General features: G+C 46.2%; 1 protein-coding gene across 2 annotated transcripts; it reads left to right on the top strand.

The window, feature by feature from the left end:
• The first annotated feature begins 560 nt into the window (after positions 1–560).
• SAR1A (secretion associated Ras related GTPase 1A) lies at positions 561–16,190 on the top strand. Of its 2 annotated transcripts, none has more exons than XM_002718438.6 (7): positions 561–656; positions 5,307–5,380; positions 5,505–5,624; positions 6,018–6,083; positions 9,281–9,384; positions 11,971–12,102; positions 13,854–16,190. In XM_002718438.6, exons 2-7 carry the CDS (start codon positions 5,323–5,325, stop codon positions 13,968–13,970), a joined length of 597 nt encoding a protein of 198 aa, XP_002718484.1. In that variant the 5' UTR covers positions 561–656; positions 5,307–5,322; the 3' UTR covers positions 13,971–16,190. The 2 variants fall into 2 exon arrangements, with proteins under 2 accessions (XP_002718484.1, XP_017204218.1); XM_017348729.4 differs by having other exon boundaries at positions 5,505–5,643.
• The last annotated feature ends 1,300 nt before the right edge of the window (positions 16,191–17,490 follow it).

The raw sequence follows: 17,490 nt of genomic DNA, 5'->3' as shown, positions 1-17,490 counted from the left end.
TCAGAATTACGTGGGAAGGTGAAGCCCGGCGCGCTGGGGACGCCACGCGGCCCCGCCGGTCGTGTCCGAACTCCGATTCCCTCACTTGAACAATGGGAACAAGAGGACCAGCTTAAAGGGCTGAAAGGAGGGTTAAGCGAGGTGAGGCACAGCAAGCGCGCCCAGTAAATATTAGCTGTTCTGGAAACCAGGCCATCGGGGCAGGCGCTTGGTGCGAGCGTTGGGGGCAGGGCGGCCCCGGGTCCTCTTTCCCAGAACCGACTTAACCCTGGATCGCCCCTTGTTTTCCCCGCAGGGATCGGAAGTCGTGAACCTAGGCGTCCCCGGTCGTCGAGCGGCCCTTCAATTCCGGCCCCGCCTTCCAGCCGCCACACTGCCACGTCTCGCGCGGCGGACTCGCTCCCTGTCCAGCTGGCAGGCAGGGCCCAGCCGGGGGCCGCCCACAAGCCCGCCTCGCCGCTCCCCGAGTCGCCGCCAGGGCGGCACCGGGCGGAGCGGCGTGACGCCAGCGGAGGGGCGGGGCAAGCGCGCGCCGGAAGTCCCGGGGGCGTGTGACGTACATCCGGCGAGTACCTGGCGGTGCGGGTTGCAGCTGGCCTGTGTGCTCTGAGGGAGGGTCCAAGCCGCCCGCCGCCGCCGGAGGAGCCCCTCGGGCCGTGAGTGCGGGGGCCTCGGCGCGGGAGGGAGCGGGACCCGCGGAGCAGGGGCGGCTGATCGGGAGGATCCTAGCGGAGGCTGGCCCTGGCCGGGTTGGGGGGGGGAAGTGACACGCAGGCGGTTCTGTGGGGCCACGGGCTGGTTCTGGGCGGGGACGGGCCGATTCGGCCGGGTCTGCTCCGTCCCCTGCGGACGTCGGGGGCATGGGGTCCATCTGTATTCCTCTCGGGTCTTGCCGCTGCTAGACTTCTCTGTCTCTCTCTCTGCCTGTCCGTACTGTGCGATCCCCTTCCTCGGATGAGCCTCAGTCCCTCGGGGAGATGGGGAGAGCCCTTGACGAGTACCCTTGTTTGACAGACTCGGGACCTGAGGCTCGCCAGGGCCCTGCAGCCAGCAAGAGTGGGCGCTGGAACCAGGTCTGCAGGCTCCCAGTCCAGGGCTCCGCCTCACGCAGCGCTCTGTTGTCATCTGATGTCCTGTGTCGAACCCTGATTTTTCTCCTTCCTCCTCCCCCCCCCCTTCCTTGCGTGGAAAAATGCCCTCACGTGCGTTGGCGTAGGTTAGTGTTTTCGTCCCGGGTCTAGCTGAGCGGTCTGGAGCGCACGTCTGAGGGTCGACGCCCAGTTGTCCCCATCCGTATTCTCTCGTGCGCTTTATATCCCAGTGCATCTGCTTAGGTCTAGAGCAGGCGCTTGGAGGGGTTTGCCAGGAAGCTCACCTTTAACATCTGCCCCGGACATCAGCAGAATTCCTTAGCTGAAAGCCAGCTGCCCACTACCTCCAGGTGTCTGGAACTCTGCGTTAAAGTGGCTCCCAGTGTGTAAATTTCTTGTTGGCTAATGGTCACTTTGGTGCTCCACCTTTCTTTGTGTTTGTCCTGAAATTTGGGAATTTTCATTTTGGGTACACTAGCAGTGTTTCCGCTGGCAATTTAAAGTCCTTTAATTTTGGAATACTCTGACTTGCCATACGGTGGTGGAGTGGATCAACAATACAAAAATAAATAGAATATCAGTAGTTAAAATATCACCTAAACGGTGTCATGAATTCCAAGTTAGAAAACTTCCAAAGGTTACCTTCTGTGAGGTCGGGAGGTTGAGGAAGTACACTTTTTTTTTTTTTTTTTTTAATTTTTTTTTTTTTTTTGACAGGCAGAGTGGACAGTGAGAGAGAGAGACAGAGAGAAAGGTCTTCCTTTGCCGTTGGTTCACCCTCCAATGGCCGCCGCGGCCGGCGCGCTGCGGCCGGCGCACCGCGCTGATCCGATGGCAGGAGCCAGGAGCCAGGTGCTTTTCCTGGTCTCCCATGGGGTGCAGGGCCCAAGCACCTGGGCCATCCTCCACTGCACTCCCTGGCCACAGCAGAGGGCTGGCCTGGAAGAGGGGCAACCGGGACAGAATCCGGCGCCCCGACCGGGACTAGAACCCGGTGTGCCGGCGCCGCTAGGCGGAGGATTAGCCTAGTGAGCCGCGGCGCCGGCCTAGGAAGTACACTTTTAACTTGCGATTTGTATTTGAATTTTATGTGATGTTAATAGGAAGAGTTTTAGCTTTGGTGTTAAAAGCTGAAGGTTTAAGTCCTGGAATTGTTACTTTTTCAGTGGAGCAGGCTGGACAAGTCAGTTACCCTAGATGTCAGCTTCTTTATTTTGTTCAGTGAGGCCTGTGGACCCTGCATGGTGGGGTTGGCGTGAGGATGAATGAGATGTGCATGTATGTCATAAGCTGTGAACTGCTGGAGTTAGTACACACTAAGATTGCAAGGGTGAGCCGCCGCCTGCAGTGCCTGTATCCCATATGAGCGCTGGTTTGAGACCTGGCTGTTCCAATTCCGATCCGTCTGCCTGCTAGGCCTGGGAAAGCGGTGGAAGATGGCCCAAGTGCTTATGCCCCTGCATCCACGTGGGAGACCTGGAAGAAGCTCCTGGCTTCAGATTGGCCCAGCTCCAGCCATTGCAGCCATTTAGGGAGTGAACCAGTGGATGGAGGACTTCTTTGTCTCTCTCTGTCTCTGCCACTCTGTAACTCTGCCTTTCAAATAAATATATTAGCCTTAAAAAAAAAAGAAGATTGTAAGGATGGAAGAGCCAACAAGACCATTTTCTTTTCTTTTGATTTATTTTGTTTATTTGAAAGCCAGAGTTAGACAGAGAGAAAGATTTTCCATCCACTGGCTCACTCACCAAATGGCTGCAATGGTCTGGGCCAGGCTGAAGCCAGGAGCCAGGAGCTTCATCCAGGTCTCCACGTGGGTGGCAGGGGTCAAAGGACTTGGGCCATCCTCCACTGCTTTTCCCAGGTGCTTTAGCAGGGAGCTGTATCAGAAGTGGAACAGCCAGGACTTGAACCAGTGCTCATATGGGATGCTCGCACTGCAGGTGGAGCTTAACCTGTTAGGCCAAATGCTGGCCCCAAAGCCATTTTCTTAACTCTGGTAGCAGTACAACCCAACGCTTTGTGCGCTTTGTGTCTATTAGGGTTTTTTTTTTTTTTTTTTAATCACCTGAAGAGTATCTTGAAGCACTCTATATCCATAATTTTCGAGGGAAAAATCTTATAGGGCTTGGAAAGCAGGGATATCAAGAGAAAACAAATTAGAAAATCTAAGTAGTTCAGTTACCATGAAAAAATCCTTAAAGTATGGGGTTTTTCCTTTGTCCCCTTTGCAGAATTTATCTAAATTTGGAGTATTTCTAAAATAATATGGTAAAAGTTTAAAGTTTATTTATTGTCGTTTATTTGAAAGGTATTGAGACCCTGCCTGTTGGTTCACTCCCCAAATGCCTGCAGCGGCCGGGGAACATAATCCAGATCTTGCATGCAGGTGGCAGGGATCCAAGTACTTGAGCCGTTGCCGGCTGCCTCCCAGGGCGGGCATTAGCAGGAAGCTGGAATGGAAGTGGAGCTGTGTCTTGAACCTGGTCTCTGTGATGTGGGATGCAGGCATTGCAGGTGGTGTCCAGATGTGTGCCCTTGATGTGGTACAGTTTACAGTGATACTGTGAGGGGTGGACTACAAACCAGTGTAGGACAAATGGATAGACGTGTTAGCTCGCACAGGAGTGATCAGAGTGGGGGTAACTGAACGAGGGGTACTGTCTAAAGGTGAGCTGTGTCTCCTCAAGCAGTAGGCTGAGCAGACCAGGCAGGATGTTTGGTTTGGGGGCATTGTAGGGGAAAGGCAAGTTGTTCTCTTACTTACCTGCAGTAAGTGGGAACTTAAGTATAGGAGCCTTGTAAGTGCCCCTAAGTTACTGGACTTCTTAAAGTTTCCAGACAGAACTGTAATTTAACATGTAAAATGTGATCTTTCTGCCAAAATACATTTGAATGTTTCTGAAAAGGCCAAAAAGGAACCAAAAACAAACAAAAAACCCTACCTAAAAGCTTTCCTCTCAATCTCTACCTCTACCCAAACTCCCAAGTTTTATTTGGCCCTCAGGCTGCTGTGGGCTGGTAAAACCCAGTAATTGGATGGAAATGAAAAACGTATACCTTCTCCATATTTCAGCTTCTTTTTTGTCTAGTATTCTTTGAAGAATGTAAGTGGGCTTTTGTGGTTAACCCTTTTACTGGTTACTGTTTGTGAAAGCTTTGTTGGATTGCAGTTGGTCATGTGTAGTGTAAAGTCTTATGTTTAGATCCTCTTGCTGATCGAGAGGGTGAAAGTGGAGATTTTTTCTTTCTGTACTGAATCTGAGATATTGAGGCAAAAATTGAATGTGACCAGGAAATGTTGACTCTGAGAAACCTCAGGAATTACCCTAGGTCCTTCCATTTTGTTTCATACAGCAGTCTTCTTGCTTATTGCCAGAGTATGAAGCTTTTTAGTAGCGTTGAGTCACTGTTTATTTTGTCTAGGCCTGTGGGAAACTGTAGGGAGAGTGGTGTTAATATCAGGACACGTTAAGATAGGTCCTTGCTTAGGAACTTCCTGCCGTATCACGAACATCTTATTTTAAGACTCCGAGGACTTGTAAAATGATTCAAGCTTGATTATTTGTAGTATGAAAGGGTTCTCTTCTTGTCCCTTTGTGGTTCTGTAAAATAGTGTTGTCTTTCTTTTTGTAAACTGAGACACATATCTGCAAAGGAGGTTAGACAAATATTGTTTAAGAAGAGAGAATGTTGGTAAATGGAGCAGGGCAGATGGTGCCAGCCAATAGGATTTCGGGTGACTTTGTTCTATAGCTGTTCACAAGGATAGGTTAATATGCTTTTGTTCAGGTTATTTTCATTTTGGTTTTCCGCTTAGTGCCTGTGTGGCCCTTTGGTCCAGATTCTTGAGGAGACGGGTTCCCTAAAGCTGTTGCTAACTGTAGCCAGCAGTGCTGTGTCTCAGGAATGTGGATGGGCAGTTGCTTGGAGGAGTGCGTCATATAGTGAAGGAAATGATATCTTTAACTCTCAGTGTAGATTGTTAACTTAGGAAGCCAAGAGTGAATGCAGACAATGACTGATGTCCAAAATCATTCCAAAGTGTAAAATTCTTGTCTTGAGAGGGAACAAGGTTCATTTATCTTTATTTCACCTTATACCTAGAAACATGGCTCTATATAAGTGTGTATCAGACCAGGGAATAAGAATTAGCTTCTCCAGAGCTGTTTGGCATTAGAAAGCTAATGTTTACTACTTTGCTATTTTATACAGGTAGTAAGCATTAATAATGTCTTTCATCTTTGAGTGGATCTACAATGGCTTCAGCAGTGTGCTCCAGTTCCTAGGTAAAGCCATTTCCTTGAAATGCATGTTTCAAATTTTATGCATTTCTTTCAACAATTTAATTAATTAAAAACAGTCTTCATTAAGAAGAGAAAAATTTACATTAACATTTTTTTTCTCTTTTAGGACTCTATAAGAAATCTGGAAAACTTGTATTCTTGGGTTTGGACAATGCAGGCAAAACCACTCTTCTTCACATGCTCAAAGATGACAGATTGGGCCAACATGTTCCAACACTGCATCCGAGTAGGTTTGAAAATACCAGGTGACCTTTTGATCTTTGAAGGTCAACATCAAGTTTGGAGGATAAATCTCCACTTTTAATAACTGAGGTCCCAAAATTCACCTTACTTAGAAAAATTACCTAGAGGACGTATTCAAGGCACAGACTCATAAATCTAAGTCTCCTGAACTTTGTCACTGTTCTCTTTGGTTCCGTAATGGGACACATCTCCTGTATCTGCTTCTAAGAGAAAAAGAAGTGGTTGGCTTTTTAGAATAGTTTCAGAGCATTCTCACTGCTGCCCTTCCCAGGACAAGGTGAAGTTTTCACCTTGTATTGGTGTTGGCTCACAACGTGGTGATTGGGCCTTTGGATACATAAGTTGATTTCTTTCCTATTTATTGCCAATTTTTCAGCATCAGAAGAGCTGACAATTGCTGGAATGACCTTTACAACTTTTGATCTTGGTGGGCATGAGCAAGGTAAGAGACGTAGTGGAAGCATGGTCTTGGCTTATGATTTATTCTGGGCCCTCGAAGCTTGTGTCCTTTCTACCTTCTACATTTCTTGAATTTAGGATTGGGATCTTACTTAATGAGGCTGTTTTATTCATTTAGTATTTTTAAGTGATTTAAGATATAATTTGTAAATAGTGCAGAGACTTCCACTCAGTCCTTTTGTAGAGATTTATTAGTCTCCCTCTCTGTAATACATATGAGAACATGTCAGAAGATTCATGGAAAATAGAAGTAAAAGATAAGTTTATATTGGTGCAAAAGCCGTGCATATGAGAGTGTTTTGAAAACTTCATGGAAAATATGTATTATGAAAATACTATGTGTGGATTTCAACATTTATTGCACAAAAATAACCTCTTAATTCCATTTCCATGAACTTTTTGAAATACTTTCATTAATATTGATTTTTTTTCTGAACCATTTGAGTACCTCATATGCTTTTGCTCCCTAATACCTATTTCTTAACATCCAATTTAGGATGTTCTATTTTTATATACTCTGTCATGTGTATTCCTTTTGGTCAGTTGCCCCAATAATCTCTCTCTCTCTCTCTCTCTCTCTCTCTTTTTTTTTTTTAATTTATTTGAAAGGCAGAGTTACAGAGAAAGGAAGAGAGACAGAAAGAATTCATATATTCTCCAGTTCATTTCCCAAATGGCCGCAACAGCCAGGGCTAGGCCAGGCCGAAGCCAGGAGCCCAGAGCTTCTTCCAGGACTCTCTCCTGGGTGCAGGGGCCCAAGTACTTTGGCTGTCTTCTGCTACTTTCCCAGGCCCATTAGCAGGGACCTGGATTAGAAGTGGAGCAGACAGTTCTCAAACTGGCACCCAAGTGGGATGCTGGCATCTCAGGCAGAGGCTTAACCTGTTCTGCCACAGCATCAGCCTTTCCTTTTTTAAAAAAGATTTATTTGAAAGGCCAAGTTGCAGAGAAGAGAGGAAGAGACAAAGAGATCTTCTATCCACTGGGGTTTAGATGGTCCTGATGGCTGGGGCTGGTCCAGGCCAAAGCCAGGAACCTGGAGCTCCATCTAAGTCTCCCAAATGGGTGCAGGGGCCCAAGTACTCGGGCCATCCTCCATTGCCTTCCCAGGTACATTAGCAGGAAGCTAGATCTGAAGTTGGGGGGAACTCAAACCAGCCCTTATATGGGATGCAGGCATTGCAGGCAGCAGCTTAACCTGCTGTGCGACAGTGCCAACCCCTAATAATCTTGTGTAAAGTGTTTTTTCCTCTTGAACAGGTACAGTATGGTATCATGTATTATATTTAGTTAGCAAGTCTCTACTCAAAGGAGTGTGAGTATGTAGGTCGTTAGCTTCTTTGTAAGTAAGTTCAAACTTGTCAAAAAGTTGCAAAAATAACAGTGACTAAATAAGACCACTCTGATCTGCATTGATATTTTGTATATACTTGACCCACCTGGGATGGTTGGTAGGTTTTCTTCCAGCTTTTTGCCCTTTTGCCTCCTCAGACTGTGTCTGTTTGATTCCTGGTTCCTCTCAGGTGTCTTTTATGTGTCTTAGCGATACACACTGGGCATCTTTAGCTGATGGACACTCAGTTAACATTTGACAAGACTAAGCACCGGGTGTGACTCTTCAGATGTGGGTGTGATCTGGGAAGATGGGGCAAAAAGCTCAAGATTCTGTCAGATTCACTTTTTATTAAATTGAGTTGAGAAGACTTTTAGAACATTTTACTAGGTTGAATCTAAGTTTTTTAAAAAGTATGGTTAAGAAAAAAGAATATTGTAATTTCTAGTCAGTGAGCACAAGAATTTTATAGTTGGTAATTTCATTAATGTAATTGCATTTATTTTATTCAATTGGTTTTATATCCTGAAAATCATGTATGCAGTATAATCACAATTGCATAAAATACCTGCACAGAAGAAAAATGGGAAGAAAATAGCAGAAACACTAACAGGGAGGAGTTTGATGGAGGGTTATAAATTATCTTGTTTCCTTTTTTCTATCATGAGCTTGTATGTAGGAATGGGTACGTGGTATCTTCTGCTGTTTCTTCCAAAAAAGTTGTGTAACAGCTTACAAATTTAAATTCAGAGCCAGGTAAGACTGAACTGGTCCATCGGGACAGTGCTGAAGGAATAGGCACCACATGTCCCTAGACACCTGGGAATTGTAGATTATTTGTGATAATTTAGCTTACAGGTGTTGTAAAAAAAGGGAAGTGTGTTGATGTATATAGTTTTACTTCTTTTAAGAAAAATTTATTCAACAAGGACACTTTTTATCATAACATGGCCACTGTTTTACAGAAGTGACTGAAACAATATCTATCTATGGATTTCATTTTATTTTTGTAACTTAAAAATAACTTAAAAAATTTAACTATAAAAGCAGTGTAGGCTTAATACTCAAACAAACGTAGTCAGTGTAGAAATAGGGAAACTGAAAGTCCCTCCCGCCCTCCTTCCCCACCCCGCTCTTTAGAAGTTCACGTTGTTCACTGACGTGGTTGTGCTTCCGACTCGTTCCACCGCAAGGACTAGAGATGAGGGGCTTGGAAATCATGGTACGATTAATGCGCTGCTTTCCGATCTTTACCATTCTGTGTCACAAACAAATGGAAGTAACGTTTATAGGGCAGGTCAGGCCCCTGGGTAGCCCAGTCCCCCAGGGCTGAGCAGGTACGTGTGTCAGCACACTCACACTAGTGGTTTAGGAATAACTTAGAACTAATGTTATATGCAGAAATAGTTAACATTCTGATATTTTAACTCAAAGGTTGCAAACTAAATTAGCTCCAGAGGTGATAAATAGGTCATTTAAGTAAGTGGACTCCAAGACAGTGAAGAGTAACGCAATTTTGGCAAACTGAAGAATTCAGACGTTATCTGAAGGAGAAGCCACGATTCAGTTCCAGCTGATTATTGGCATGTGGATGGGTAGGTGTAGAATTACCCAGAGTTGTTATTTCAAGGAAGACAAATTCTGAATTTATAAAAACCAGGTTTAGGTTCATGGACCCATCAGTTTGCTTCCTCTGCTCTGACTTAATACTGGTCAGGACTTAGAGAACCATAAGGAAGTATTGTTACTGAAACCTGGACCAGATTTGTCCATTTCACAGGTTCTTAGCTTATTTTCAGTATATATTTATATATTTTATTGATGCAATCACTAACTTTGTCTTCTAGCACGCCGGGTTTGGAAAAATTACCTTCCTGCAATTAATGGGATTGTCTTTCTGGTGGACTGTGCAGATCATTCTCGCCTCATGGAATCCAAAGTTGAGCTTAATGTATGTTTGTATTTTCTTTACTACCTCTGTTTCTTTTAACTACTTGGCTCAGTAGTGCCAGTACTTAGTCATTGGAGTGCACATTTGCTGAGAGTCGTAGTTGCAGGAAAAAAATGTTTTAAAATCTAAGATACTGCTTTTCAGTGTCTGAGGAAACTCGGCTTAAACTGTATAAATTAACATATGGTTTAGATCAAAGGGCTCCTGTCTGGCTCAGCATAGTAAACAGTGTTCCCTTCTGTGTATCATGTCTCGGCACCCTTTTTATGGCTGGCATCAGGAAACCCTAACGGAGATATTAGAATTTGTTGAGTTTGTGAATCTGCGTTCGCGGGTTGTGCCTCCCCACCCTCCCGCTGATGAGTGTGCTGGAGGACACTGGCAGTCTGTTCAAGTCTGTGGCCCAGGTCCCAGCATCCTGAGACACTGTCAAGTACTCACTCCAGGCTTCACCTTTGTCAACATTACATTTTCTTGACTGGATGATTTCTGTAATGTTGCTTCTGTTAGTCCTGCTCCTTCACTCTGTACTTCTCTTTGATGAACTGTAACCCTGCATTCTTGTTACTGGCAGTTGGAAGCTGTCTCAGGTTTATTTATAAGCATGTTTCTCAAGTGTATAGCTCTGGTCTCATGTAGAATTGCCTATAGTGAAGCCCTTCCCTTAGTTGACCCCTTGGCACTCACCATTCTCGTTCTAGAAACTCCCCTTTGCACTCTTGGTTGTGGTGCTCTCTCTCAAGTGCTTAGCCCTGAAGTACTGCTCTTCCCAAGGGTCTAGTCTTTCTTTCAGGCTAGTCCCACCTATTCCAGTTCCTTCCTCTGCCGCCCAGATGTCAAAGATTCCCAAGTGGATTTCTCCCATCTAGACGTCTGCATAATGCTACCCACTGGACAACCCACGCACTGATTTCTGTTTTCCAGAATGGAACTGTTCATCTTACCCCACCACCTGCCTGGACCCGTAGTCCAGAAACCTGTGGATTATTGTCGTTTCATGACTGTTGCCATGCACTGAAGTGCTAGAAGTAACTTTCTCAGACTTGTCATTGCTCTGCTTAGTATCTTTGGATAGTTCGCTGGCACAGGCAGGATAAAATCCACAGGTCTCTTATGTGGCACATAAGACCTTTTCATGATCCTCCCTATTTCTCCAGCATCCTTTCTCTTTCCTGCCTACTTGAGCTATATGCTAAACCTAGAGAACAACTTGTGTTTTTTTTTTTTTTTCTTGAACAGGCACGAGTAGCCATTCCCTGCCTGGCTTCCTCATCTGCTCTCCCCAGCACATTGTAAAATGTCCCTTCAGGGAACTCGGGGTTCAGATGTGACCAGCTCTGAGCAGCTTTCCCTGACCTCTCACACCGCATCACCAGTGTCTGTTGTGTTTGCTGATTTTCTTATAGGTCTCTCCCACCAGACCTGAGCTTCCATGATAGGAACCTTGTCTAATTTTTTTTTGTGAAGTCGCTGCACCTGGCAAAACATTGGGTACATAGTAGGCACTCTGTCACTGCTTAATGAATGACATCCTTGCTCTTGTTTTTCTCTCATGTTTCCTGGGATTCCAGGTGGTCACAGCACCTTTCCCTTTTATCTCTTCAACACTGCTTTCCTGTGGGTGAGAGCTGGAGGGCCAGACTCGTTCTGTGTCAGCTGTGACTTTCTGTCAGTCTCCTGTAGTGGTCATTCAGTGCTGCTACCCTAGGCTAGCTCATCGTCTCTCACATGAGTGCCACAGGTGGGTTCATGGTACTGAGGCGTAGGTTTTACTCACTGCGGTGTTAGAATCCATTGCAGCTGACTTCTCAGGTGGGTGTCATGATGCGGGCCGTCCCTTCCTGCCCCATTTCCTTGGGCTGATGCCAGTACAGATGCTTCAGTGCAGGCAGCACTGCTCCCTGTGGCTGCTGCCTTCACTCCTGACTGCAGAGCCGGGGCTTACGTTATGTTCCTCCTCCTCCTTTCCGCATATCCAAATCCTGCTCTGGAGGCCCAGTTTTAGGTTCCATAGTTTTGCTGAGACTTTCTTCAAGCCTCAAATCACCATTGTATTTATTTGAACTTACTTTAGTATTAATATTCTGTCCTCACTCATCGTGACAGTCATCCACCGTGCTGTTTTCCTTCCAAGCTTTGTGAACACAAGCGTGAACATAAGAGGGAGGGTTACTTGACCACAGGGATGGGTCTTACCCTTTGTTTCCTGTCTCAGTGCCTGAGGCAGTGTTTTGTGTGTGTTGGGCAGTCAGTAAACCTTGGAGCCTTCCTGTAGTCATCTTTGAGGGTCTGCAGCCAGAGCACTCTTCTAGGACCGTGCTGACCGTTCTGAGAGTGGTTTGTGGCTGAGTAGTTCTGTTGCCTCGGAAACAGACAGCCTTCAGCTGTGACTTTTGAGGCAGGTAGGGGCTTTTTACCAAATGGTAAAGGTGTGTTACATGGTGTCAGAGAGAAGCCTTTAATCAGATGTGAAGATGATCTTATTTCTACCTTTCATTTCACACCTTATAAGACCTGAAGCTGCTGGCTTTCCTTGTTGATAGACTTCCTAGGTTTCACTTTGTTTTTATTTTATCTTGGCTTTAGGCTTTAATGACTGATGAAACAATATCCAATGTGCCAATCCTTATCTTGGGCAACAAAATTGACAGAACAGATGCTATCAGTGAAGAAAAGCTCCGTGAGATATTTGGGCTTTACGGACAGACCACTGGGAAGGTAAGAGGAAAATCTTGAGGAGACACATGAGTGCTGTCCACAACTTTAAAGCACTGCTGGCTTGCTATCTTTTATTACTTTTTTAAAGGTTTGTTTATTACAGAAACAGGGAGGGAGGGAGGGTTATTTTCCATCTGCCAGTTCACTCCCCAAATGACTGCAATGCTCAGTCTGGGCCAGAAGCCGGGAGCCAGAAACTCCATCCCGGTTTCCCACATGGATGGCCAGGTCCCAAGCACTTGGGCCGCCTTCTGCTAACCTCCCAGGCACATGAGCAGGGAGCTGGATTGGAAGCAGAGCAGCTGGGACTTGAACTAGTGCTGATAATGGGGTGCTGGCATCACAGGCAGCTGCTTAACCCGCAGCACCACAAAATGCTGGCTCCTATTTTGCCATATTGATTCTCTTCTTTCAGAAGTTTAAACAGGCTTAGGATTTATTTTGTTTTGGGTATTTTTGTGACCTTGCTGAAGGCAGGGGCATGCTGTTTAACCATTTTCTGATATCTAGCTTCTTCAGTATTTGAGGAGTTGGTAGAAAAGGCAACGTCTCTCTTTAGAGGGTTTTCTGAGTATCTGGGAAATCTTTTTTTTAATGGAGCCACTTTTTTTTTTTTTTTTAAGATTTATTTATTTATTTGAGAGGTAGAGTTATAGATAGAGAGGTCTTCCATCTGCTGGTTCACACCCCAGATGGCCCTAACAGCTGGAGCTGGGACGAAATGAAGCCAGGAGTTTCTTTCAGGTCTCCCACAGGGGTGCAGGGGCCCAAGCACTTGGCCATTTTCCACTGCCTTTCCAGGCCATAGCAGAGAGCTGGATCAAAAGAGGAGTAGCTGGGACTTGAACCAGTGCCATATGGGATGCTGGCACTTCAGGTGGAGGCTTAATCTACTGTGTCACAGTGCCAGCCCCGAGAAAGCTTTTTGAAGGAGCCATTAGCCCAGATCAGTTTTATTCTGGACAGGAGAGGTCAGGTTATAGAGAAGAGTAGTCATTCATATCACTTTTCAAGCACTGAAATTAAACCATTTTTTTATACTTAGTGCTTCTTGCTGAGAGAAGTAGGACTGTTACCCCATTCCACAGATGAGGAGCAGAGTGATTTGTTCAGGTCTACACGGTAGGCCAGCGATGTGGGTTTATGGTTCCTCCTGTTGAAAGAGGAAAACAGGCTTGTGAGAAAGGAAGTCTAGACCAGATCCAGTTCCACAGGAATCCTTTCAACTTCTCAGCTTGGGGTTTTGGCATCTTCAATGAAACATTCCTTTTCTGTCATCTTTGATAACTCTCTCACTTTTTTACCTAGTTCCTCAGTCTTGTCTCTTCTTGGTTACCTGATCTTTTCTAGAAATGCTTCCCATAGTTCATTTAGCTTCCCCTCTTCTGCCTGAGTGTTAGGACACATGACTTTTAATTTCCTCGGGATAGCCTATTACCAGTATTTCTGGGTGCTATGTCAGTGACTCTGTCCTTTCTAAACAGTCCCAGACCTCTTGAGTGCCTCAGGGAGGTACTGACTTTGCAGATGAATGCACCCTGGAGAGATTGACAGGCACGGGGTGGGAATGTGCTGCCTGTTCTGCCCTGAGAGCTCGACGCCCTGGGAGGGCTCGTGGGCCGGACCACATTCCTGTAACGCACAGCTGCTTAGGTCGGCTTTGAAGAGCAGGGAAACTGGTGCCGATGATCGCCTCTCAGGCTTTCTGCCGTGGAGATGGTAACAGGCCTTTCTCGTTTTGCCTGCTTTAGGGGAACGTGACCCTGAAGGAACTGAACGCCCGCCCCATGGAAGTGTTCATGTGCAGCGTGCTCAAGAGGCAAGGCTACGGCGAGGGCTTCCGCTGGCTCTCCCAGTACATTGACTGATGTTTGGACAGTGAAAATAAACGAGTTTTACTTCTCTGGACTGATCCTATTCACAGCTTCCTCGTGAACTTTTCTAATAAATCAAGGAAAGCTCTCCAGCCATGTCTGGTGTTGAGAAGCCAAGAGTCTCTGTCAGCTCCCATCGCCCAGTGGTGACATGTGCTCTTCTCCGCACTGTCGGGAGGTGACGCTGCCCACGCACTGGTGCAGGTCGGAATCCTGGGGAGTGAAGCTGTGTGCCATCCCGGGGGCACCGGAAAAGAAAAACACGTCTCACCACTGTGGTGCATTTCGAGCGAAAGTGATTCTATTTTTTAAAGAAAGTGTTGTTATTGTAATTGGTCTCCCTCCTAACTATTTTGAGTTCACAATTTTCTTGGTCCAGAGTTTTCTATTTTTTTTTTTAAACTAGTAAATGGCATTTAGATACTTCAATTATGAACCAGAACCAATACAATTAGAGGCCAGAGCTCAGTTGGGTGACCCCACTCCTGCTGAGTTGGCAGGCTGCTGAGAGACACTCCCCTGAGCTCCCCGGCTCTATAACCGCCTTGTAGCCGGAGGCGTCACCTTGTGCACAGAGAGTGGAAAAGGGGGGAACCCTGGCCTCGCAGTCGTGGCGTCCCTCACCCGGGGATAGACATTGTTCACTGTGGAGAGTGCATTGCAGGGTGGGTTGTTACTATTCTACTTACAAGGTTACAAATGTCAGCCGTCTTTGCTTTTATACCATTGTGAAATTTCATTTCTCTGTATAGCATCTTTTCATTGTCAGTTATAAAGTGACTTAGCCTCATTTCAGAGTTGAGAACATCTCATGTGGTCATGTACTGCAGGTGTGTCTCAGCTACTTTTGCACAGATTCTGGGGGAAATTTTTCTGAACAGAATGACAAAGTTAATAGCTAAAGAGGTCTTAATTCTGTGAGTTGAGGACTTAAAACTCTGGTCTTACAGTACTTGTTTGAATCCAGGGAAGATTTACTCAGTGGGCTTTAAAATTTCCTCTTGCAGAATTTGGTCCCTTTATGCACGAGCTCTTTTGCTCACATCTTTTCTTCTTACCAGTTATTTTATTTTTATTTTTTTGGTGTTTGTTTAAAGGTCAGTATCTGTAGCTTTTCCAGATTTTTTTGTTTGGAATGAAACTACCTTTCTCATGTCACAAAATCAGCGGGGGACAACACTAACCAGGGGCCCTCTGGGCTGCTGCTTCATAGGCAGCCTCGTGTGTCAGTGAGCACCCCGGGTACAGACATCAGCATCCCCCAAGTGGGATGAGGGCTGTTTGTATAGCGTTCCATTTTCTCAGTGCCACGCGTGCAGTTGGGTGGGTATTCATGATCTTAACCTGTGTTCTGCCCTTGCAGTAGAAGAGGGAGGGACAGGAGGTGGTCTCAGGAGCGGAGGGCGCCTGTGTGCATTTTTCCTTTAATAAAAGAGTCGAGGTACTTTTTGTGATGGTGGTGCTTATTTGCAAAGGACTGAACTAAATTCTGTGGGTTCCTCCTTGTGTGAGGGTAGGGAGGATGCGGATAGCATGTTTCTGGGTGAGAGAGCAGCATTCTGTAGTTGGATTTCCTGTTCTTTATCTTCAGCACTGACCTGCAGGGAAGGCCTGCTGTCACTGCTGGGGCCCAGTGCAGAGGCTGGGGGGAGTCAGTCTCAGAAGTGCATGTGTTTCATTCGTTCCCAGGCATTGCTGGATTAAGACACAGTTGTTGGTGTGGAAAGGGGTTAAAGCCTTAAGTGAACAAATATAGCTAAGGGTGAATGAACTAGGTAGTTAACTTGTATATTTTTGATTTCCTTTAGCTAAAGGTTACCTGTACTTCTCAACTCAGAGACATGGGAAGTATGATTGCTTCAGTGTTAGTTTTCTTGTTTTTATTTTTTCTTGTTTTCCCCCAATCACTTGTAGCAAGCCAGAGAACCATGGAAGTCAGCTCTTTGTGAAAGTGGTTTATCTTGGCCACTGGAGAAAGCGGAGATGGCAAAGCCAAGTAGATGTCCAGTCTGTTTCTCGCCCCACAGAACAGCATTCGTGTAATAAGATAGCTGAAAACAGGATCAGAGCCTTGTGCGGGAACTCCCGCGATTGAGACTTTTCATTCTGTTTTACCAGAGTGTTTATATGTCCTATTTCAGGGAAAGTAAAACAGTCATTTACAAAAGAAAGTCAATCTGTATCCTTAACATTTTAATAAAAAGTTAAAACAAACTTCCTGTTTCTTTGGTTTGTTGAGCCTGAACACACCATGTCATCAGTTTGGGGAGGGAAAACCGGGGTTCTTCCCCACATATGGGGAGAAACATTCGGGGATGTCAGACACTTGAAATCTGCTACCAGGAATAAAAACGAAAGGTGGGTCACTAGAGGCACCAAGTGTAGGGCGGTGTGAGCACTCTGGAGCACGCCGTGGACAGGGGGCCGGTGTAGGAGCAGTCCTGTATTAGTGTGCTAGCATGGGCTGAGCCCAGTGTAGCTCAGTTTTACAAAAAGCTGGAGAGAATCGGTTGAATGCTGCATTTGGTGAACTAGGGGAAGGAGTCTGCTTGTGTGTGTGTGTGTGTTATTAGGCTTGTAGGAAGCTCTGTTGTTGAAACCCCCAAGGGAGATTCCAAAACTCACCCACTGGGACACAGAATGGCAAACCAAAGGCAACCAGGTCTTCCCAACAGGCATTGAGCTCTTAGAGGCTGTCCTGTGAAAGGATGCTGTGGGCTTGCGGGCAGAGGCGTTTGTCCTGCTTGAGGTAGCGTGAACATGCACACAAGGGGTCTCGACTTGACTGTTGCTGGCTGTGACCGGGGACTTCTGTGCTGTGGTCTGCCGTCAGCACAGCAAAACCTGACGCACAGTAGATGTGCATGCTTGAAGGGACTCCGACGTCTTGATTGCGAGGAAGTGGGGCAGTAAAACCAAAAGAAGACAGTGCCTGCCCCTGGAAGGCGCTTGGCTTAGTGCTGTTCGTGCTGCGGTGGATCGCCATTGCGCATTCTCAGGTGGGTGTCGCCAGGAGCATCAGGATCCGCGTCCTGCCTCCTGGGATGCACCAGTCGCCAAGTGCCGGGCTGATGGTGGCCACCGAGGGGGCATCGTGAAGCCCCCACACATCCACCTTCATGTCTCTCTGTACCCAAAGGGTACTTGCTGGGAAAAGTAGGCAAGTTTTAAGTTGTCCTAGGTGACGGATGCGAGCTATGGCTCGTGGGCTGACTCTGCCCCCGTTGCCTGTGTTTGCGTGGCCTGTGACGTGAGAAAGGCTATACATTATTAAAAAGTTGGAGAACATTAAGAGTACTTACTATTTTTTATGACTCATGAAAGCGACATGAAATTCACCTTTCAGTGTAAGATTTTATTTTATTTTATTGCCTTTAGCTTTTGTGCGCTACAGCTGCAGAGTTGGGCTTGGAGACAGCTTGCATGGCCCGCAGAACTGGCACCATCAACATTCTGGCCTTGTGTAGAATCCTCAGGGCTGGTGGGGAACGTCATTGTGTGAAACGTGCATATT

This window comes from Oryctolagus cuniculus, chromosome 15 (assembly GCF_051225735.1).
Source record: "Oryctolagus cuniculus isolate XC-2025 breed Fujian yellow rabbit chromosome 15, ASM5122573v1, whole genome shotgun sequence".
Taxonomy (NCBI): domain Eukaryota; kingdom Metazoa; phylum Chordata; class Mammalia; order Lagomorpha; family Leporidae; genus Oryctolagus; species Oryctolagus cuniculus.
Note: the sequence above shows the minus strand (reverse complement) of the source record. Positions and strands in the feature narration are given on the sequence as shown.

Coding starts and splice junctions, on each gene's coding strand:
- SAR1A (XM_002718438.6), top strand. CDS start 5,323: ATGTCTTTCATCTTTGAGTGGATCTACAATGGCTTCAGCAGTGTGCTC. Junction 6,084..9,280: donor TCTTGGTGGGCATGAGCAAG/GTAAGAGACGTA, acceptor TTTGTCTTCTAG/CACGCCGGGTTTGGAAAAAT. Junction 12,103..13,853: donor ACGGACAGACCACTGGGAAG/GTAAGAGGAAAA, acceptor TGCCTGCTTTAG/GGGAACGTGACCCTGAAGGA.